General features: G+C 40.0%; 2 protein-coding genes across 2 annotated transcripts in view; both read left to right on the forward strand.

Moving 5' to 3' along the window:
• The window catches only part of LOC140140570 (uncharacterized), a 102,916-nt gene that overhangs the window by 15,085 nt on the left and 64,742 nt on the right, over positions 1-23,089 (forward strand). Inside the window, exons 4-12 of the mRNA XM_072162327.1 lie at positions 345-596; positions 2,942-3,190; positions 4,435-4,644; positions 5,352-5,606; positions 7,371-7,625; positions 8,556-8,810; positions 9,432-9,686; positions 10,769-11,023; positions 12,131-12,385. Coding sequence (XP_072018428.1) covers positions 345-596; positions 2,942-3,190; positions 4,435-4,644; positions 5,352-5,606; positions 7,371-7,625; positions 8,556-8,810; positions 9,432-9,686; positions 10,769-11,023; positions 12,131-12,385 — 2,241 coding nt within the window. The remainder of the gene's footprint in view (positions 1-344; positions 597-2,941; positions 3,191-4,434; positions 4,645-5,351; positions 5,607-7,370; positions 7,626-8,555; positions 8,811-9,431; positions 9,687-10,768; positions 11,024-12,130; positions 12,386-23,089) is intronic.
• On the forward strand, positions 14,408-23,008 carry LOC140141623 (hyalin-like). Its single transcript, XM_072163534.1, has 12 exons — positions 14,408-14,426; positions 15,393-15,521; positions 16,541-16,795; positions 17,095-17,343; positions 18,016-18,264; positions 19,043-19,291; positions 19,668-19,916; positions 20,433-20,681; positions 21,182-21,430; positions 21,703-21,951; positions 22,287-22,535; positions 22,734-23,008. Exons 1-12 carry the CDS (start codon positions 14,408-14,410, stop codon positions 23,006-23,008), a joined length of 2,670 nt encoding a protein of 889 aa, XP_072019635.1.

The following is a 23,089-nucleotide window of genomic DNA, read 5'->3' on the forward strand; positions in this document are numbered from 1 at the left end:
CATTTTATGTATCACATCGTGACCTTAAAAGCAGCTTGGGGGTCAGGAAAATATTTTTAGTACTTCCGGTACACACCACAACCCTTATTCTAAGCATCAGTAGAAACGTGCTGGTTGTTGCCTGAATCGGATTGTGGATTGTGGGTTACCAGGTAATACCGGGTTATCCGGGTAAAAATACAGAGTGCTCAGTGTAAACACGCAGAATGTATTGAAATCACAAATATAAATAACCACATGCTTTTTTCAATTTAAAAGTGACTCGAATATTTCCGATTGGGGGAGTTTATGATGCATGTATAATGACAATAATATGTAATGGTTTGATATTATATTAATTTTAGTTGACAATACCCCACCAGTCATTGGACAACTACCGGATGTAAGAGTAACTGTAGAACTTGGCTCTGCAACAGCAGCTCAGGCCACCTGGCTGGAACCCACTGCTACTGATGATTCTGGGTCAACGACATTGGTTTCAAGGACCAACTCCCCTGAATCATTCTTCCCACTAGGATCCACACCGGTGACCTACACTTTCCAGGACCCTTCAGGAAACCAAGCTAGCATCACTTTCAATGTCATTGTCGATACAGGCAAGTTTTGATCACAATTAGTGCAAAGATGGTCTTTTATGCCATTGTTCCATGTGGGATGTCTCGTACCGTGAAGCAGGTAGATTTGCTAACATTGATATATATCTGAAACATTTAGAGAATAAAAGATAGGATTTTGTCTTTTGCCTATCCAATATCGTGTCATAATGGATGGGCTGGCCAATATTTTGAGTGGGCCGGCATCCACTACGATAAACATATTGGCCAGTCCATCCATTATGACACATTATTATGTTTTGATGGATCCAAGTTGTGATAATATTGGATCCAAAACATAATAATGATAAAATTGATGCTTTACGCCCAATATTTATTGGTCTCGCTATGAGTTTTAAAATATTGGACTCGACTCACGTCTCGCCCAATATTTTAAAACTCATAGCTCGAATTCAATAAATATGGGCTCAACCGATCCAATTTTATATCAATATTGATAGATAAAGGAAAAAAAGACAAAATCCTATCTTTTATTCTCATTCTTATTCCGTTTAAATGTAATTTTTGTGAGAAACTACTTTTTTCATAAAAAAATAGTTACTTTTGTGAGGACATCCCTGCTTTATGAACGAAACCATCACAAAAATCTAAACCGCCAAACCACGTTCTTAGTTCTCGCACGTGTATTACGCGAACGCACTATCACATGATCATTGAGGCGCAACAAGCGTGCCGCCTAGGGTGCATCAGATGCCCCTCATGTCAATGGATTCATCTGTCCCTAGTCTTAAAATGTTCCTATTGTCATAAAACTAACATGTGCCAAGTTTGAATTAATTCGAGGTCGCCCTGGGGGCCACCGAGAGCCTAAAGTTACAATGTGTGTTCCTATGTAGTAAAGTTCGTTGACCCCTGTACAATTCCAATTAGAAGCCGATCGAACAATTTGAATCGAATCCATTGACATGAGGGGCATCTGATGCACCCTAGTGCCGCCGTTGCGTGGCGGCATGCGCCCGACTAATATCACTATCCATCTTTTATGTATCAAGCATCGTTGGGCTCTTTCATTAAAAGTCCACACTACCCCTGTGGAAGATGTTAGAAATATTTTCCACAAGGAGTATAAATTTTGAATGGAACACTAATTACGCAGCTTCAGTTGAATTTTATGCACCCTCTGCGAAAGATTCAACCTGCATCTTCCAGAGAGGGAGATAGTTGGTATAAATTCCATTTGAAATTTCTACTCCTGTAGAAGCAGGGCCGGCACAACTCGTAATAATAATAATAATAAAACAGTATTTACCTATGCAACAGGTCAGGCGATCACTGCACCAGTTTTTTAAAAAAAGAAAAAAAGTATTATTTGGAAGCAATTAAAAAAACACTAAAAAATACTAAAATTCCTGTACCCGCTCCCAGCAGCCTAATATATTTAGAAACTAAATGAACCAGCATTTGTTGCCCGATTCGCGAGCATTTGTCCTTATGAAGTATAGTTAATATGGGAGCGGGTACAACATCGCAATTTCCCACCATGGATATTTTGGCAGAGGTCACTGCTACAAATATTGAGCTAATTTACAAATTTATTCAGAATGACAGGCCACAGATTATGCTCGCTCCATTATCGGACAGAAAACAAAGTTGGAAATATTCTACGTATATAGAAGCTAAGGAAACATTTTAGCTACTGTTATTATGATTCTTTTCTTATCATAAATTCTATTTTAATACGTTCAAGCGGAATGAGGCAGATTTCGGTGTTCTATTTTGTATTTTATATGCAACCAAGCGAGTTATGTATAACACTAATATATGTGTACATAAACTGAGCTCAAAAAGAAACTTATAATAAGGTCATATCTTGAAATCCTGTCCATCAAATTGAACCAAAATTACACACAGATTTACTTCAATACTCTACTCTTAACACATGTCAGTAACCAAGCAGTTATCCAACTGACACAACAGCAAAATGCACTGACATGGGGCAGCTTCCTGGACCACATTCACAGCCCAGCCCTGTTTCATGAAAAAAGTGTATGAAAAGCAGAAAGCAGCACCGTTTTATCATCTGTGCAAGGATCTTGTGTGCATTCTCACAGATTTTTTGTCCTGGGTGCCAAATGTTGGGCTGTGAAAGTGAAGGAAGTACAGGAAGCTGTCCCATGACAGTGCATTTTGCTGTTGTGTCAGTTGGACAACTGCTTGGTTACTGACATGTGTTTTGAGTAGAGTATTAAGGTAATCCTGTGTCATTTTGGTTCATTTTGATTGACAGTATTTTAAGATATGACCTTGTGATTCACAAGTTGTAAAAAAGTTTCTTTTTGAGCTCAGTTTATGTTAATGGTTAAAACTTTTATTTTCACTTCATACAGTTGACACCACACCACCTGTGATCACCCCATTGGACGATATCAATGTGGTAATTCCAATCACTCAAAATCAAGCCCAAGTTACCTGGACAGAGCCTACAGCAACCGACAACTCGGACAATCCAACGCTAGTGTCAAGAACCAGATCACCCAATGACTTCTTCTCTATTGGTACCACACAAGTGACGTACACCTATACAGATCCATCTGGAAACACAGCCAGTGAAACTTTTAATGTTAATGTGTTCCAAGGTACGGTATGCAAAATCTGGTGTTGCCCTAGGTTAATTGCGCTATTCCGGTTGAAATCCATCATGATACACCCCCTATGAAAGACATGATCTTAATCTCCCACAGAGGGAGTGTGGGATTTCAAATGGAGCCACTCATTCAGGTAATCAGGGAAGTGCCACTATAACTGAAGACGGAGATAAAGACTAGTTTGCGTCTGACGTCACTGTCAATCAAATTCCTTACGATCCTTGATTGGTTAATAGCGCGTAAAAGGAAGGTCAATTTATCTGGTGCCGATCAGAGAAAAGGAATAGCAGAACATGGCGAAAAATTAAGTACTTTTACAAGGCAAAAAGCAACTTTTCTAGGCATTGTTGACATGGTGCCTTTATGAAACAGTTTCCTACTATAAAGACCTAACTTTTGAGACTGTTTGTATGTTTGAAGGTGCAACGTACATAACAAGGCGCCCGGTTTTACCACCACGTTCAGCAACTCATATCATCACGACATTTGTAAACAAACCATGCTCGAGTTTGATTGACAGATGACGCTTTTATCTCAGTCTTCCAGTACAGCACTTCCTTGAGGTAATGAACTTGAAAGATTAAGGTCCTGCATGTCTTCATGGGGGTGGAGGATTTCAACTGAAATAGCCCTTTTTGTGCCGATGCAGGGCAAGCATTCGTTTTTTATACATGTGCAAATTAGACTTATTTTGTTTTATTCTGCTTGTTTCCAGTTTGATTAACCAATGTCTTGCCCTTCCCAGAATCCTTTGCAAAATGATACATCATTCCATTTCATCAAATGACACTTCCATTAATTTGTACAGGTTCCATTTGTTTTAATTTGAGAATAGACTGGCTTAACATGGGTTGATAGTAATGAACACATTTTGCAAGATCGGGATGTGCTGTTCATTTTCGTCACTACCGCCCCATGTTACACTAGATGGCAAATCGGCACAGAAAAATGAAATGGAAGAAATGCATTATGGGAAGTGTGAGAGTAATGCTGTTATTACTCCAATCAACAAGCAATGTGTATAGGTAAGAATTTCTATTTGTAGCAACATTTGTTTCTGCAAATGGCAAAGCAATATCGGGTCATGTGCATGTATTATAGCTTGATTGAACTAATGGGCTTTGAACCAAGCAATTCTCACTTTTTTGAACACAATTTAAATTGAAATTGCTTTAGACTCTTCAGGAGCGGACAACCAACCACCAGTTATCAGTCCAATCAATGACATCATTGTAACTGTTCCATCTGGTTCTGCGGAACCAGTGTGAACTGGATAGAACCGACAGCAACAGATGACTCTGGAACTGCTAGCTTGATAGCTAGAACAAGATCACCTAATTCTTTCTTCAATGTTGGTACCACACCGGTGACATACACCTATCAAGATCCATCTGGAAACACAGCTAGCATCACCTTCAATGTTATTGTTACAGAACAGGTTCAGGGTATGTTTTGGCTTTGGTATATCTTCAATGTGCACTATTTTTTTTTTTTTTTTTGTTTCACCCAAATTGCATGCATGTTGTTCTTACATGTTGTATTTGTCAACAAATCCAGCTCCTGGAAAGTACCATATTGCTCATGGGGAAAGTACCACCCATGAGCAGCTCTGAATGGCACGATAGCTCAGTGGATACGGCTTTGGACTCATAATCTGAGAGCTTGCTCGACGATGCGTGGGTTCGATTCCTGTCCCACCACCGTGTTGCGCCCTTGGGCAAAGCGCTTTGCCTCGCTTGCCTCACCCCACCCAGGTGCAATGGGAAGCTGTTAGGGGTAGTCACAGTCGTTGTACTGATGGACCCTCGCCACTTGTAGGCTGCAAACGTGGTTCGACATATTCTAATGGCGGAATAAATGTAAAGCGCTTTGAGACTGTTTACGGCATAAAGCGCTATATAAATATCTACATTTTTTTTTTTTATGAATACCATGGAGCATTGATCAGAGTACATCCATGTAGAATCACCGACAGCTTTAAAGCATCACAATTTTTAGTTTCAACAGCACCTTTAGTTCATTGTATCATTTCCATTGTAATGAATCTACACACAAGATTTTGAACAGCATGCTATGAATCTTTGTCTTAAAGCAGATAAGTGTTGAGCATGTAAAATTTTGAAATGCATAGATTTGTTTTTTCTTGATGCAGACAACCAACCACCAGTTATCAGTCCAATCAATGACATCACTGTAACTGTTCCATCTGGTTCTGCCGGAACCAGTGTCAACTGGGTAGAACCGACAGCAACGGATGACTCTGGAACTGCTACCTTGATAGCGAGGACAAGATCACCTAATTCTTTCTTCAATGTTGGTACCACACCGGTGACATACACCTATCAAGATCCATCTGGAAACACAGCTAGCATCACCTTCAATGTTAACGTTATAGAGGAGGCCCAGGGTATGTTTTAGGCTTTGGTTTATCTTCAATGTGCACAATTTTGGTTTTGGTTTCACCCAAATTGCATGCCTGTTGTACTTGCACGCTGTATTTGTCAACAAAGTCCTGCTGCTGGAAAGCAAAGTACCATTCATGACCAATGCAAATGTGTACCGTTTTGGTTTGCAACCACCTTGCATGCATGGTGTACTTGATGTATGTGCACCATTTTTAAATTGATGTTCACCCACCTTGCCACGTACACCTGTTCACTTAGTTGGTCTGTTACTGGAAAGAAGTACCAATCTCGGCAGATGCATGTTGTATCACCATGGGTTGAGGAGAGGACCTTGAAGACTAGGATCTCTGCAGGATCGCCAGCAGCTCAGTCATCCATATATTCATGTAATCAGTGGTTTTTCTGTTTGCACCTTCATGCAAGTTTGGATTACACCTCATTTATAGTCTTGTCTAAAAGCTTAATAACAAATAACATTTAACATTGTAAGAATTAAATGATTTCCCACAACGGTAAATATATGCAACTTTTACCATTACTGCTCCATGTGGAAACTGGGCCAGCATCAATTTCAATGCAATTCTCATTTTGTAATATAGTCATTCTGCACAATTTTTGTTTTGAAATCCACTTGGATTGCTGTATAGAAAGACAGGACAGCAGCGACTTTTTGAAAGAGTTAAAACCTGGTCTGGACGGCTGTTGGGTCAAAGTAGTTTGGTCATCTTACACTACCTGCACCTAAGTGGGCTATTGCAGGTAAAATCTATACAGCCCCTATGGATGATATGACCTTGCATTATCACACAGTGTGGATTTCAAATGTGGTTACCTGAATGGGGGACTCCATTTCAAATGTACACCCCTGTGTTGGAGATTAAGGGTCATGTCTAACAAAGGTGTATGGATTTCAACTGCATTAATTAGCCCATTTTGACACCTGGACATTTTATGCTTTGCAACAGAATACCTACCCAGGTTTTTGAAAAGGAAGTTTTCCTTCATAATTTTCAGGTTTTTAATTGGTCATCAGGTCGCATTTTTGCAATTTTGTTGTACAGTTTCAGATATTATTGCACCATTGCATAAATGAATTCAAGCACATTGGATTTTGAGTTTGTACTTAGAGAGAATTTATAATTGTTATAACATTTCTGAGCCCCATTTTAGTTTGAATCAGGCCCGTACGCAGGGGGGTGCGGGGGGTGCGACCGCACCTCCCCAAATTTGCAAAAGTATACAAAAAGTCCCAAAATTTAAGAATTTGCGAGCGTAGCGAGCAAAAAAATCATGTTTTTTACGGTTTTTTGGTCAAAAAAGGTCCAAATTTTTGGGAAAAAGTCCACTTTTCACAAAATTGCCCCCCCCCCTTTGGAAAAAAGTCCACTTTTTCAAAATCAGCACCCCCCCAAAAAAAATCCTGCGTAGGCCTACGGGCCTGGTTTGAATCCACCGTGTATGCATGCTGTACTGGATGAAAGTATTGGTCAACAAAATCTTGCTCCTGGAGAAAGTACCACCCATTAGCAGATGTAAATTATACCTTGGGAGCATTGATCAGAGTACATCCATGTAGAATCACCGGCAGCTCTTAATTATTGGTTCCAACAGCACCTTTAGTTCATTGTATCATTTTGTTTGTAATGACAGATGACCGCTAACCTACACAAGGCTTTGAACAGCATGCCATGCATCTTTGTCTCAAAGCAGATAAATGTTGAGCATGTAAAATTTTGAAATGCATAGATTTGTTTTTCTTGATGCAGACAATCAAGCACCAGTTATCAGTCCAATTGACGACATTACCGAGTTTGTTCCCGCTGGTTCTCCTGGAACCAGTGTCAACTGGGTAGAACCAACAGCAACAGACGACTCTGGAACTGCTACCTTGATAGCTAGGACAAGATCACCCAATTCATTCTTCAATGTCGGTACCACACCGGTGACGTACACCTACCAAGATCCATCTGGAAATACCGCTAGCATTACCTTCAATGTTAATGTTTTTGAGCAGGCCCAGGGTATGTTTTATAGGCTTTGGTTTATCCTCAATGTGCACAATTTTAGTTTTGGTTTACATCCACCTTGCATGCATGTTGTACTTGCATCCTGTATTTGTCAACAAAGTCCTGCTCCTGGAAAGTGAAGTACCATTCTTGGCCGATGCAAATGTGTACCGTTTACATCCACCTTGTATGCATGGTCTACTTGATGTTTACTGGCTTTTACATATTATGTGCACCATTTTAAATTGATGTTCATCCACCTTGCCACCTACACTTAGTTCATGAAGTTTGTTCCTGAAAAGTACCAATCTTAGCAGATGCATGCTGTACCACCATGGGTTGAGAATCTCTGCAGGAGCGCCAGCAGCTCGGTCATCCATATATTCATGTAATCAGTGGTTTTTCTGTTTGCACCTTCATGCAAGTTTTGAGATTACACCTCATTGGTAGTATTGTCTAAAAACTGAATCATTTTCCTGTTAATTGGTCATTAGTTTGCTCATAGTTTTGTAATTTTGTTGCCGCAGTTTCAGATATTATTGCACCCTTGCATAAATTGATCCCAACAACATTATCAAGCACAATGGAATTTAAGTTTGTGCTTAAAGAATTCACAATTGTTTCAATGTTTCTGTGCACCATGCATGATATGCTGGAAAGTATTGGTCAACAAAATCTTGCTCCTGGAGAAGTACCATCCATTAGCAGTTGTAAATTATACCATGGAGCAGAGTACATCCATGTAGGATCACCAGCAGCTCTAAAGCATCGCAATTTTTGGTTTCAACAGCACCGTTAGTTCATTGTATCATTTTGTTTGTAATAACAGATGGTCGCTAACCTACACAAGGTTTTGAACAGCATGCCATGAATCTTTGTCTCAAAGCAGATAAATGTTGAGCATGTAAAATTTTGAAATGCATAGATTTGTTTTTCTTGATGCAGACAATCAAGCACCAGTTATCAGTCCAATTGACGACATTACCGAGTTTGTTCCCGCTGGTTCTCCTGGAACCAGTGTCAACTGGGTAGAACCGACAGCAACAGACGACTCTGGAACTGCTACCTTGATAGCTAGGACAAGATCACCTAATTCCTTCTTCAATGTCGGTACCACACCGGTGACATACACCTATCAAGATCCATCTGGAAACACAGCTAGCATTACCTTCAATGTTAACGTTATAGAGCAGGTCCAGGGTATGTTTTAGGCTTTGGTTTATCTTCAGTGTGCACAACGTTTTGGTTTTGGTTTCACCCAAATTGCATGTCTGTTGTACTTGCACGTTGTATTTGTCAACAAAGTCCTGCTGCTGGAAAGCAAAGTACCATTCATGACCAATGCAAATGTGTACCGTTTTGGTTTACAACCACCTTGCATGCATGGTGTACTTGATGTTTACTGGCTTTTACATATTATGTGCACCATTTTAAATTGATGTTCATACACCTATCAAGATCCATCTGGAAACACAGCTAGCATCACCTTCAAAGTTAACGTTATAGAGCAGGCCCAGGGTATGTTTTAGGCTTCAATGTGCACTATTTTAGTTTTGGTTTACATCCACCTTGCATGCATGTTGTACTTGCATCCTGTATCAACAAAGTCATGCTCCTGGAAAGTGAAGTACCATTCTTGGCCGATGCACACATGTTTTGGTTTACAACTACCTTGCATGCATGGTCTACTTGATGTTTACTGGCTTTTACATATTATGTGCACCATTTTAAATTGATGTTCAACCACCTTGCCACCTACAAGCAGATAAATGTTAAGCATGTAAAATTTTAAAATGCATAGATTTGTTTTTCTTGATGCAGACAATCAAGCACCAGTTATCAGTCCAATTGAAGACATTACTGAGTTTGTTCCCGCTGGTTCTCCTGGAACCAGTGTCAACTGGGTAGAACCGACGGCAACAGACGACTCTGGAACTGCTACCTTGATAGCTAGGACAAGATCACCCAATTCATTCTTCAATGTCGGTACCACACCGGTAACATACACCTACCAAGATCCATCTGGAAACACAGCTAGCATCACCTTCAATGTTAACGTTATAGAGGAGGCCCAGGGTATGTTTTAGGCTTTGGTTTATCTTCAATGTGCACAATTTTAGTTTTGGAATACATCCACCTTGCATGCATGTTGTACTTGCATGCTGTATTTGTCAACAAAGTCCTGCTCCTGGAAAGCGAAGTACCATTCTTAGCCGATGCAAATGTGTACCGTTTACATCCACCTTGTATGCATGGTGTACTTGATGTTTACCGGCTTTTATACATGTGCACCAATTTAAATTGATGTTCATCCACCTTGCCATCTACACCTCATGCACAAAATCTGTTCCTGAAAAGAAGTACCAATTTTCGCAGATGCATGTACCATCATGTGTTGAGGAGTGGACCTTGAAGACTAGGATCTCTGCAGGATTGCAAGCAGCTTGGTCATCCATATTTATTTAATCAGTGGTTTTTCTGTTTGCACCTTCATGCAAGTTGTTTGGATTACATCTCATTGATAGTATTGTCTAATTTTTAATTGGTCATTAGTTTGTTCGTATTTTTGTTGCGCAGTTTCGGATATTATTGCACCCTTGCATAAATTGATCCCAACAAGATCAAGCCCAATGGAATTTGAGTTTGTACTTTAAGAATTCACAATTGTTTCTAGGTTTCTCTGCACCATTTAAGTATGCATACTGTGCTGGAAAGTATTGGTTAACAAAATCTTGCTCCTGGAGAAGTGCCATCCATTAGCAGATGCAAATTATACCGTGGAGCAGAGTACATCCATGTAGGATCACCGGCAGCTCTAAAGCATCACAATTTTTGGTTTCAACAGCACCTTTTGTTCATTGTATCATTTTGTTTGTAATGAATCTACGCATAGGGTTTTGAAATCTTGCTCCTGGAGAAGTGCCATCCAATATCAGATGCAAATTATACCGTGGAGCAGAGTACATCCATGTAGAATCATCAGCAGCTTTAAAGCATCACAATTTTTGGTTTCAACAGCACCTTTAGTTGTATCATTTTATTTGTAATGAATCTACACACAAGGTTTTGAACAGTATGCCATGTATCTTTGTCTCAAAGCAGATAAATGTTGAGCATGTAAAATTTTGAAATGCATAGATTTGTTTTTCTTGATGCAGACAATCAAGCACCAGTTATCAGTCCAATTGACGACATTACCGAGTTTGTTCCTGCTGGTTCTCCTGGAACCAGTGTCAACTGGGTAGAACCGACAGCAACGGATGACTCTGGAACTGCTACCTTGATAGCTAGGACAAGATCACCTAATTCATTCTTCAATGTCGGTACCACACCGGTGACATACACCTATCAAGATCCATCTGGAAACACAGCTAGCATCACCTTCAATGTTAACGTTATAGAGGAGGCCCAGGGTATGTTTCAGGCTTTGGTTATCTTCAATGTGCACAATTTTAGTTTTGGTTTACATCCACCTTGCATGCATGTTGTACTTGCATTCTGTATTTGTCAACAAAGTCCTGCTGCTGGAAAGCAAAGTACCATTCATGACCAATGCAAATGTGTACTGTTTTGGTTTACAACCTCCTTGCATGCATGGTGTACTTGATTATTGTGCACCATTTTTAAATTGATGTTCACCCACCTTGCCATGTACACCTGTTCACGTTTGGTTTACATCCACCTTGCATGCATGTTGTACTTGCTCCTGGAAAGCGAAGTACCATTCTTAGCCGATGCAAATGTGTACCATTTACATCCACCTTGCATGCATGGTGTACTTGATGTTTACCGGGTTTTATTCATGTGCATCCACCTTGCCATCTACACCTCATGCACAAAATCTGTTCCTGAAAAGAAGTACCAATCTTCGCAGATGCATGTACCACCATTGGTTGAGGGGCGGACCTTGAAGACTAGAATCTCTGCAGGATTGCAAGCAGCTTGGTCATCCATATTTATTTAATCAGTGGTTTTTCTGTTTGCACCTTCATGCAAGTTGTTTGGATTACATCTCATTGATAGTATTGTCTAAAAGCTGAATCATTTTCATGTTTTTAATTGGTCATTAGTTTGTTCGTATTTTTGTTGCGCAGTTTCGGATATTATTGCACCCTTGCATAAATTGATCCCAACAAGATCAAGCCCAATGGAATTTGAGTTTGTACTTTAAGAATTCACAATTGTTTCTAGGTTTCTCTGCACCATTTTAAGTATGCATACTGTGCTGGAAAGTATTGGTTAACAAAATCTTGCTCCTGGAGAAGTGCCATCCATTATCAGATGCAAATTATACCGTGGAGCAGAGTACATCCATGTAGGATCACCGGCAGCTCTAAAGCATCACAATTTTTGGTTTCAACAGCACCTTTAGTTCATTGTATCATTTTGTTTGTAATGACAGATTGTCGGTAACTTACACACAAGGTTTTGAACAGCATGCCATGAATCTTTGTCTCAAAGCAGATAAATGTTGAGCATGTAAAATTTTGAAATGCATCGATTTGTTTTTCTTGATGCAGACAATCAAGCACCAGTTATCGGTCAAATTGATGACATCACTGTGTTTGTTCCTGCTGGTTCTCCTGGAACCAGTGTCAACTGGGTAGAACCAACAGCAACGGATGACTCTGGAGCGGCTACCTTGATAGCTAGGACAAGATCACCCAATTCATTCTTCAATGTTGGTACCACACCGGTGACATACACCTATCAAGATCCATCTGGAAACACAGCTAGCATCACCTTCAATGTTAACGTTATAGAGGAGGCCCAGGGTATGTTTCAGGCTTTGGTATATCTTCAATGTGCACAATTTTAATTTTGTTTTACATCCACCTTGCATGCATGTTGTACAAAGTCCTGCTACTTGAAAGCAAATTATCATCCTTGGCCAATGCAAATGTGTACTGTTTTGGTTTACATGCATTTTGTACTTGATATCTCCCTGCCTTTATATAATGTGCACCATTTTAAGTTGATGTTTATCCACCTTGCTACCTACACCATTTACAAAGTCCGTTCCTGAAAAGAATTGACAATTTCTTTTGTGGTTTACATTCACATTCCACATTTCATCGAATCCTGCCTGCTAGCCATGTGGAAGTGCCAAAAACTGGAGATCCTGGAGAAGTGGAAAGGGAGCAATATCTAGCACTAATACTAGTCCCAGAAGTTGCACCTTTGGCAATGGACCTTTCAGAATTCGCCACAGTGATGGGTGTTATCACGGATCATGCTTTTTGAGGCCGAACTCATCAGAATGATCGCCACCACATGTACATGTACTATCAATCCAAAAGCCGTGTGATCCAGGGAAGTATCCACCACTTCGCTGGCAAATCGTGCAGGAGTCATGCACCCATATTTCATCAGTTTTGTTTTGCACCCTTGGTTACTTCGGATCTTTGGCTTACTCGCTGTCGTAGTGCACGCTAGAATATGACCGTTGCTAGGTCAACTGGAGCACGCTTTCTTTGTAACGAACCAATGATCGAAGTGATCACAACACAAATCCTATGGCATATCAAAATTCGGAACAGGTTAATGAGCCCATGCTTGGAGCAGTAATCAATGGTTACTAACGTGCACTGCGACAGCAAATAGAAAATACCAGTAGTTTTGTGTTTGTCATCATTGGTTGGTAGTATAATTATTTTTTTATATTCATTGAGTTTAAATTTATACCCTCATATGGAAGACTTGACCTTAATCTAATTACAGGGAGTGTGAATTTCAAATGAGGTTAACCTGAATGGGTGACTCCATTTGAAATGTCTTACATATCAGGGGGAGTATGGATTGCAAGAGCCCTTTGTACTCATTTTGTTTTACAACAACCATACTATGGTTCTTAATTCAACAGATGCCATTTTCAGGTATTATCCTGAATTCAGTTTTTTGCGAGTCCAAATTACCATGTTTTTCAGCCAGTTTTTAGGGCTTTTTGGACTGCATTCATGTGCTTGTTCAGATTTTTCTCACCAGTTTCGGGTATTTTGAGTGAAACTGAGTGGCATCTCTGTTTCAATGATTTGATATGCCCATTGGGCAAAACTTTTTTGTTGCAACTCCTAATCACTGCATCATATTCAATTCGCTGTCAAAGTGATGATGTAAAAGGATTAATTACCATAGCAATAGATGAATACAATTGAATACCGGAGTGGAAGAAGGGCCCCAACTCCAATTTTTTACAAAAATGAGTTAGACTCAGCATTTTATTGCCAGCAGACTGTTCTTCCTTGTGTGTGGAAGATGAGTCACAATCCACCCTCTAAATAGTCTTCAACGTACACTTAATCATGGTTTTCATGGAGTTGGGCCCTTCTTCCACAAAATATTGGTTTAAAGAGGAATTTTGTTCATCCATGAAATCTGCTTTTCACTACAATAAACTTTCTTGCTAACATATTACATGCTTCTAAATCGGCAATTAATGGATAATTATCACATTTCTGTAGCTATTTATAACACATCTGCTTGCGGAACTAGCACTTGCAGTATATTAGTGGAAGAAGGGCCCAACTCCAGCTCGTATAAGACCTGTACCGTTGCCATGGAAACATCGTATATAATTTCGACTGTATGTAATATTGTATGTTCATGTACTAAAGGTCCTCTGAGGATGTAAACATTCTGTCTATAAAACTTTTCCAAATATTAAGTTTTTCTTTAATATCTCAAAAACAGTATTGAAGGAGTTGGGCCCTTCTAACACTCAGGTATTCAATTTTTGAATAGATTACACTGCACTGCAACGTTTTACGCGGTACCTATGCATTATAGATGTTAAAGAAATGCTAATCGCTGTCACTTGTAAGATTAGAATCTTTGAAAAGAGCGTTATTGTATTCAATCTATGATTGCAGACATACACAGGTGATGAGTGCAACCTGCTTGTAGTGCAGGGTGATCTATTCAAAAATTGTTATCTATTGCTATGGTAGTCAATCCGATTATTAAGTAAATTACATAACTTTGACAGCAAATTATTGTAATAGATGACATTTATCTTCAATTCGACTGCTCAGTGCCAGAAGTGGGTAAGTGCAATAGCTGCCCTTTGAACATTTGGCAATTTACATACGGTATATTGTACTCAACACATGTCGGCTACACATGGCAGCTTACCAGTTACTGCTTTTGCACACTTATGGCATTGAGCTGTCGAATTGTAAATAATCTGATAAACATATTCTGTATTCTAATTATTTAACCGTTTAGGTACGACTTGGCATGAAGTGGGATCAACTGGCTTGAACCATCACATATGCATGTTCTTTTCATGGTTGTATCATACTGGGGGATCAAAGGTCAATAGTGGCCAAAATGCAACTGCTTGCATTGTTTATGCGGATATGTTAGCAACTGCTAATACCATTTTTGTTTTCAGAATGAGGGACTAGATGCCATATTTGGCTGCTTGGTATGATTGTAGTCTGTACAACTTGTGCATGTGTAGTTCATCAATTTGTCAACCACATTTTTCCTATGAATCCATTCAGCTTTATATTGTATAGCCAGCTAACCATTTTTTTAAATTAATGCCAGGTTGGACAATTGACTGGATGATGGATTGAAGCACAAGTTCAATGGGTTGCACATACTTGTTCTCAACATTCAAACAGTTTTCCATGTGTTTTTCTCGTATAGCTGATGATACCTCTCCTCCAGTCATTACTCAACCAAACGATGACGTCATCATTGTAACGGCCCCATTTGGCTCACCTGGTACAACTGTTAACTGAATTGAACCAACTGCAACTGACAACTCTGGCACAGCAACCCTAGTTTCAAGATCCAGAGCACCCAATTCATTCTTCCCTGTTGGTACCACACCGGTGACATATACTTTCACCGATCCATCAGGAAACACAGTTACCGTCACTTTTGATGTCACTGTCCTAGAAGGTATTTTGTTTGCCGGTTAAACCGTCTGGATCTAAATGAATCGCACATCCAGCCTGGTATGCACTTTGTGTTGACAATCTTTTGTGGAGGTCTCTTAGCACTGCTAAATATTTCTGAATACAAATGGTGTAATGTCGCTAGACTACAATTACCACAACAGTGACCTTTTGGCACTCCTTTGGCACATGTTTGATCTTTTAGTTTCTGTTTGCCTGTCTGAGCATCTGGCCAGTCCTTGGTACACCTTTGCTTGAACAATATTCTGTGTGTGGTGTATTGGAATTTACATTTTGTATTGCACATACATGTTTGCTGGATCTAAATAAATGAATTGCATATCCAACTCTGAACTTCAATCCCAATCTTTACACCCACTCCCACCCAGCCTTTGTTTCAAATCTTGTGGAGGTCTCTTCTTAGCACTTGTAAATGATATTTCTGAATACAAATGGTGTATTGTCGCTAGACTACTATTACCACAACGGTGTCCTTTTGGCACTCCTTTGGCACATGTTTGTTTAAACAATCTTTTGGTTTGTTTGCCTTCATCTGGCCAGTCCCTTTGGCACAACTTGGCACACCTTTGCTTAAACAATCTTCTGTGTGGTGTTGGAATTTACATTTTGCATTGCACATACTTGTTTGCTGGATCTAAATAAATCACATATCCACTTATCCTCTGAACTTCAATCCCAATCTTTACACCCACTCCCACCCAGCCTTTGTTTCAAATCTTGTGGAGATCACTTGGCACTTGTAAGGGATATTTCTGAATACAAATAGTGTATTGTCACTAGACTATATTTACCACAACGGTGCCCTTTTTGCACTCCTTTGGCACATTGTTTTAACAATCCTTTGGTTTGTTTGCCTTTCCAAGCATCTGAGCAGTCCCTTTTGGCACAACTTGGTACACCTTTGCTTTAACAATCTTTTGTGCTGGATTTACTGGAATGCATATTTTGTATTGTACATACTTGTTCTCAACATGAAACTGTTAACAAATTTTTTTCTTGTAGTTGATACCTCGCCCCCAGTGATTACTCAACCAAATGATGACGTCATCATTGTAACGGCCCCATTTGGCTCACCTGGTACAACTGTTAACTGGATTGAACCAACTGCAACTGACAACTCTGGCACAGCAACCCTAGTTTCTAGATCCAGAGCACCCAATTCATTCTTCCCTGTTGGTACCACACCGGTGACATACACTTTCACCGATCCATCAGGAAACACAGTTACCGTCACTTTTGATGTCACTGTCCTAGAAGGTATTTTGTTTGCCGGTGAAACCGTCTGGATCTAAATGAATCGCACATCCAGCCTGGTATGCACTTTGTGTTGACAATCTTTTGTGGAGGTCTCTTAGCACTTCTAAATATTTCTGTATATACAAATGGCGTATTGCACTATTACCACAATGGTGCCCTTTTGGCACTCCTTTGGCATGTTACATGTTTTTTTAACAATCTTTTGGTTCCCGTTTGCCTTTCATAGCATCTGAGCAGTCCCTTTCGGCACAACGTGGTTTATTGGAATTTCCATTTTTTTGTATTTCCATTTTTTATAGTTGATGGTGTGGCACCAGTTGTCTCTCAACCAGAAGATATAACCGTCACCGTTCCTCTTGGCACTCTTGGAACAACCATCAACTGGGATGAACCAACTGCCACCGATAACTCCGGCACCGTCACTCTAGCTTCAAGAAGCAGAGCGCCCAATTCGTTCTTCAATGTTGGTACTACACCGGTGACATACACTTTCACCGATCCATCAGGAAACACTGCTAGTGTTACTTTTGATGTCAATGTTCTTGAAGGTATTTTGTTTGCCGGTTAAACCGTCTGGATCTAAATGAATCACACATCCAGCCTTGTATGCACTTCAATCCCATTCTTTATACCCACTCCCAGCCTTTGTGTTGACAATCTTCTGTGGAGGTCTCTTAGCACAATATTTCTGTGAATGCTAATGGTGTGTATTGTCGCTAGACTACAATAACCACAATGCTGCTCCTTTGGCACTCCTTTGGCACATGTTTACGTTTGTTTTAACAATCTTTTGGTTTGTTTGCCTTGCATAGCATCTGAGCTATCCCTTTTGGCACAACTTGGAATTGGTGTATTGCACATACTTGTTTGCTGGCTAAATAAAGAATCACATATTCAGCCTTGTATGCACTTTTCCTCTGAACTTCAATCCCATTCTTGATACCCTCTCCCAGCTTTGGTGTTGACAGTCTTTCTCTGCAGGTCTGTTCTTTTTACCACTTGTACAATAATGATCTGTGAATACAAAGGATGCATTGTGACTCTACTATTACCACAACAGTGCCCTTTTGGCGCTCCTTTGCACATGTTTTAACAATCTTTGGTTTGTTTGCCTTTCATATAGCAATGACAAGTCCCTTTTGGCAGAACTTGACAAACCTTAAGTCTTTTGTGTAGGGTTTATTGGAATTTCAATTTTTTGTATTTTTCCATTTTTATAGTTGATGCCGTGGCACCAGTCGTCTCTCAACCAGAAGATGTAACCGTCACCGTTCCTCTTGGCACTCTCGGAACGACCATCAACTGGGATGAACCAACTGCCACCGATAACTCGGGCACAGCAACCCTAGTTTCAAGATCCAGAGCACCCAATTCATTCTTCCCTGTTGGTACCACACCGGTGACATATACTTTCACCGATCCATCGGGAAACACTGCTAGTGTTACTTTTGATGTCAATGTTATTGAAGGTATTTTGTTTGCCAGTTAAACCGTCTGGATCTAAATGTATCGCACATCCAGCCTTGTATGCACTTTGAACTTCAATCCCATTCTTTATACCCACTCCCAGCCTTTGTGTTGACAATCTTCTGTGGAGGTCTCTTAGCACTGATAAATATTTCTGAATACAAATGGCGTATTGTCGCTAGACTACAATTACTACAACTGTGCCCTTTTGGCACTCCTTTGGCACAATCTTTTGGTTTCTGTTTGCCTTTCATAGCAAAGGCCAGTCCTTTGGCACACCTTTGGCAAAACTTGGCACACCTTTGCTGTAACAATCTTCTGTGTGGTTTACTGGAATTTACATTTTGCATTGCACATACTTGTTTGCTGGTTATATCTCGATCTAAATAAATAAATCCCATATCTAGCCATGTTTGCCTTTCATGTCATCTGCGTGGTTTATTCAGCCTTGTATGCACTTAACCTCTGCACTTCAATCCCATTCTTTATATCCACTCCCAGCTTTGGTGTTGACAATCTTTCTCTGCGGGTCTCTTCTTTTTACCACTTGTACAATAATGATCCTTTTGTGAATACAAATTATGTATTGTTAGTTTTGTTACTTACGACAACGGTGCCCTTTTGGCACTCCTTTGGCATATGTTTGTTTTAACAATCTTTTGGTTTGTTTGCCTTTCATAGCATCCTGACCAGTCCCTTTTGGCACAACTTGGCACACCTTAAGTCTTTTGTGAGGGGTTTATTGGAATTTCAATTTTTTGTATTTTTCCATTTTTATAGTCGATACCGTGGCACCAGTCATCTCTCAACCAGAAGATATAACCGTCACCGTTCCTCTTGGCACTCCCGGAAGGACCGTGAACTGGGATGAACCAACTGCCACCGATAACTCTGGCACCGTCACTCTAGCTTCAAGAAGCAGAGCGCCCAATTCATTTTTCAATGTTGGCACTACACCAGTGACATATACTTTCACCGATCCATCAGGAAACACTGCTAGTGTTACTTTTGATGTCAATGTTCTTGAAGGTATTTTGTTTGCTGGTTTAAACCATCTGGATCGCATATCCAACCTTGTATGCACTTATCTGAACTTCAATCCCATTCTTTATACCTCTCCCAGCCTTTGTGTTGACAATCTTTTGTGCAGGTCTCTTTTTAATACTAACTTGTAAAATAATGATCTTTCCATGAATACAAAGGATGCATTGTCACTCGACTATACCACAACGGTGCCCTTTTGGCACTCCTTTGGCACATGTTTGTTTACCAATCTTTTGGTTTCTGTTTGTCTTTCATAGCATCCTGACCAGTTCCTTTGGGACAACTTGGCACACTGTTAATTTAATTCCTCTGTGTGGGTTTATTGGAATTTCAATTTGTTTGTATTTTTCCATTTTTATAGTTGATACCGTGGCACCAGTCATCTCTCAACCAGAAGATATAACCGTCACCGTTCCTCTTGGCACTCCCGGAAGGACCGTGAACTGGGATGAACCATCTGCAACAGATAACTCTGGCACCGTCACTCTAGCTTCAAGAAGCAGAGCGCCCAATTCATTTTTCAATATTGGCACTACACCAGTGACATACACTTTCACCGATCCATCAGGAAACACTGCTAGTGTTACTTTTAATGTCAATGTTATTGAAGGTATTTTGTTTGCTGGTTAAACGTATCGCATATTTAGCCTTGTATGCACTTATCTGAACTTCAATCCCAATCTTTATACCCACTCCCAGCCTTTGTGTTGACAATCTTTTCTGCAGATCTCTTAGCACATGTAAATGATCTTTCTGTGAATACACTTTCACCGATCCATCAGGAAACACTGCTAGTGTTACTTTTGATGTCAATGTACTAGAAGGCATTTTGTTTGCTGGTTTAAACCATCTGGTTCTAAATAAATGCATCACATATCCAACCTTGTATGCACTTATCTGAACTTTAATCCCATTCTTTATCCCCTCTCCCAGCCTTTGTACAGGTATCATCTTTTTAGCACTTGTAAAATAATTATCTTTCTATGAATACAAATGATGTATCATCACTTACCACAATGGTGCCCTTTTGGCACTCCTTTGGCACATGTTGTTTTTGGCACAACTGGACACACCTTTTGTGCAGGGTTTATTTGAATTTGAATTTGGTATTTTTCCATTTTTATAGTTGATACCGTGGCACCAGTCATCTCTCAACCAGAAGATGTAACCGTCACCGTTCCTCTTGGCACTCTCGGAACGACCATCAACTGGGATGAACCAACTGCCACCGATAACTCCGGCACAGTCACTCTAGCTTCAAGAAGCAGAGCGCCCAATTCGTTTTTCAATGTTGGCACTACACCAGTGACATACACTTTCACCGATCCATCAGGAAACACTGCTAGTGTTACTTTTAATGTCAATGTTCTTGAAGGTATTTTGTTTGCTGGTTAAACATATCACATATTCAGCCTTGTATGCACTTATCTGAACTTGAATCCCAATCTTTATACCCACTCCCAGCCTTTGTGTTGACGGTCTTTTCTACAGGTCTCTTTGCACTTGTAAATGATTTTAATGTGAATACATTTTCACTGATCCATCAGGAAACACAGCATCAGTTTTGATGTCAATGTCCTAGAAGGTATTTTGTTTGCCAGTTCAAACCATCTGGTTCTAAATAAACGCATCACATCCAACCTTGTATACACTTATCTGAACTTCAATCCCATTCTTTATACCCTCTCCCAGCCTTTGTACAGGTATCTTCTTTTTAGCAATTGTAAAATAATTTCTGTGAATACAAATGATGTATCATCACTTACCAACAATGGTGCCCTTTTGGCACTCATTTGGCACATGTTTGTTTTGGCACAACTTGGTACACCTTTTGTGTGGAGTTTATTTGAATTTTGTATTTTTCCATTTTTATAGTTGATACCGTGGCACCAGTCATCTCTCAACCAGAAGATATAACCGTCACTGTTCCTCTTGGCACTCTCGGAACAACCATCAACTGGGATGAACCAACTGCCACCGATAACTCCGGCACAGTCACTCTAGCTTCAAGAAGCAGAGCGCCCAATTCGTTTTTCAATGTTGGCACTACACCAGTGACATACACTTTCACCGATCCATCAGGAAACACTGCTAGTGTTACTTTTAATGTCAATGTTCTTGAAGGTATTTTGTTTGCTGGTTAAACATATCACATATTTAGCCTTGTATGCACTTATCTGAACTTCAATCCCATTCTTTATACCCTCTCCCAGCCTTTGTGCAGGTATCTTCTTTTTAGCAATTGTAAAATAATTTCTGTGAATACAAATGATGTATCATCACTTACCAACAATGGCGCCCGTTTGGCACTCATTTGGCACATGTTTGTTTTGGCACAACTTGGCACACCTTTTGTGCGGAGTTTATTTGAATTTTGTATTTTTCCATTTTTATAGTTGATACTGTGGCACCAGTCATCTCTCAACCAGAGGATATAACCGTCACCGTTCCTCTTGGCACTCTCGGAACAACCATCAACTGGGATGAACCATCTGCCACTGATAACTCGGGCACAGTAACCCTAGTTTCAAGATCCAGAGCACCCAATTCATTCTTCAATGTTGGTACCACACCGGTGACATACACTTTCACCGATCCATCTGGAAACACTGCTAGCATTTCTTTTGATGTCAATGTCTTGGAAGGTATTTTGTTTGCTGGTTAAACCCTTCACACATATCTAGCCTTTCTTTTATGCACTTGTATCTGAACTTTAATCCCATTCTTTATATCCACTCCCAGCCTTTGCGCGCAGGTCTTCTTGGCATATGTCTGTGAATACAAATGATGCGTTGTCACACGGCTATTGCCATAACAGTGCTCTTATTGGGCACTTGTTTGTTTTAACAATCTTTTTGTTTCCATTTATACCTTCCATAGCATTCTGACCAGTCCCTTATGGCACAACATGACAAACTTTAACAATCTTTTGTGTGGGGATACTTGGAATTTACATTGTGTACTTTCTCCGTTTTTATAGTTGATACCGTGGCACCAGTCATCTCTCAACCAGAAGATATAACCGTCACCGTTCCTCTTGGCACTCCCGGAAGGACCGTGAACTGGGATGAACCAACAGCAACAGATAACTCTGGTACCGTCACTCTAGCTTCAAGAAGCAGAGCGCCCAATTCATTCTTCAATGTTGGTACCACACCGGTGACATACACTTTCACCGATCCATCAGGAAACACTGCTAGTGTTACTTTTGATGTCAATGTCCTAGAAGGTATTTTGTTTGCCGTTTTAAACCATCTGGTTCTAAATAAACCCATCACATATCTAACCTTGTATGCACTTATCCAAACTTTAATCCCATTCTTTATACCTTTTTTCCCCATGTTCTCTTGTGCAGGGTTTCTTGGGATTTAAAAAATCAATCTTTGAACCTCATTCTAATGCATATGTTTCGATAACTTTTTTTCAGTCGACAGTGTACCACCGGTAATCCCTCAACCAGACGACATCACCGTGACAGTTCCTCTTGGTAGTACTGGAATCGTTATCACCTGGGATGAACCAATTCCAACAGATAACTCTGGCACAGTGTCCCTAGTTTCAAGAACCAGTGCACCCAATACATTATTCCCTGTTGGTACCACACCGGTGACATACACTTTCACCGATCCATCAGGAAACACTGCTAGTGTTACTTTTGATGTCAATGTTATTGAAGGTATATTGTATGTGCATAAGACTTAAACTTTTTCTTCTGAAAGACTTTCAATTTCCAATTTCAGGAACATCTTCCGTATATAGCATCTTTTTTCCTTGCATTTTCAT

Source organism: Amphiura filiformis, chromosome 19 (assembly GCF_039555335.1).
Source record: "Amphiura filiformis chromosome 19, Afil_fr2py, whole genome shotgun sequence".
Lineage (NCBI taxonomy): Eukaryota > Metazoa > Echinodermata > Ophiuroidea > Amphilepidida > Amphiuridae > Amphiura > Amphiura filiformis.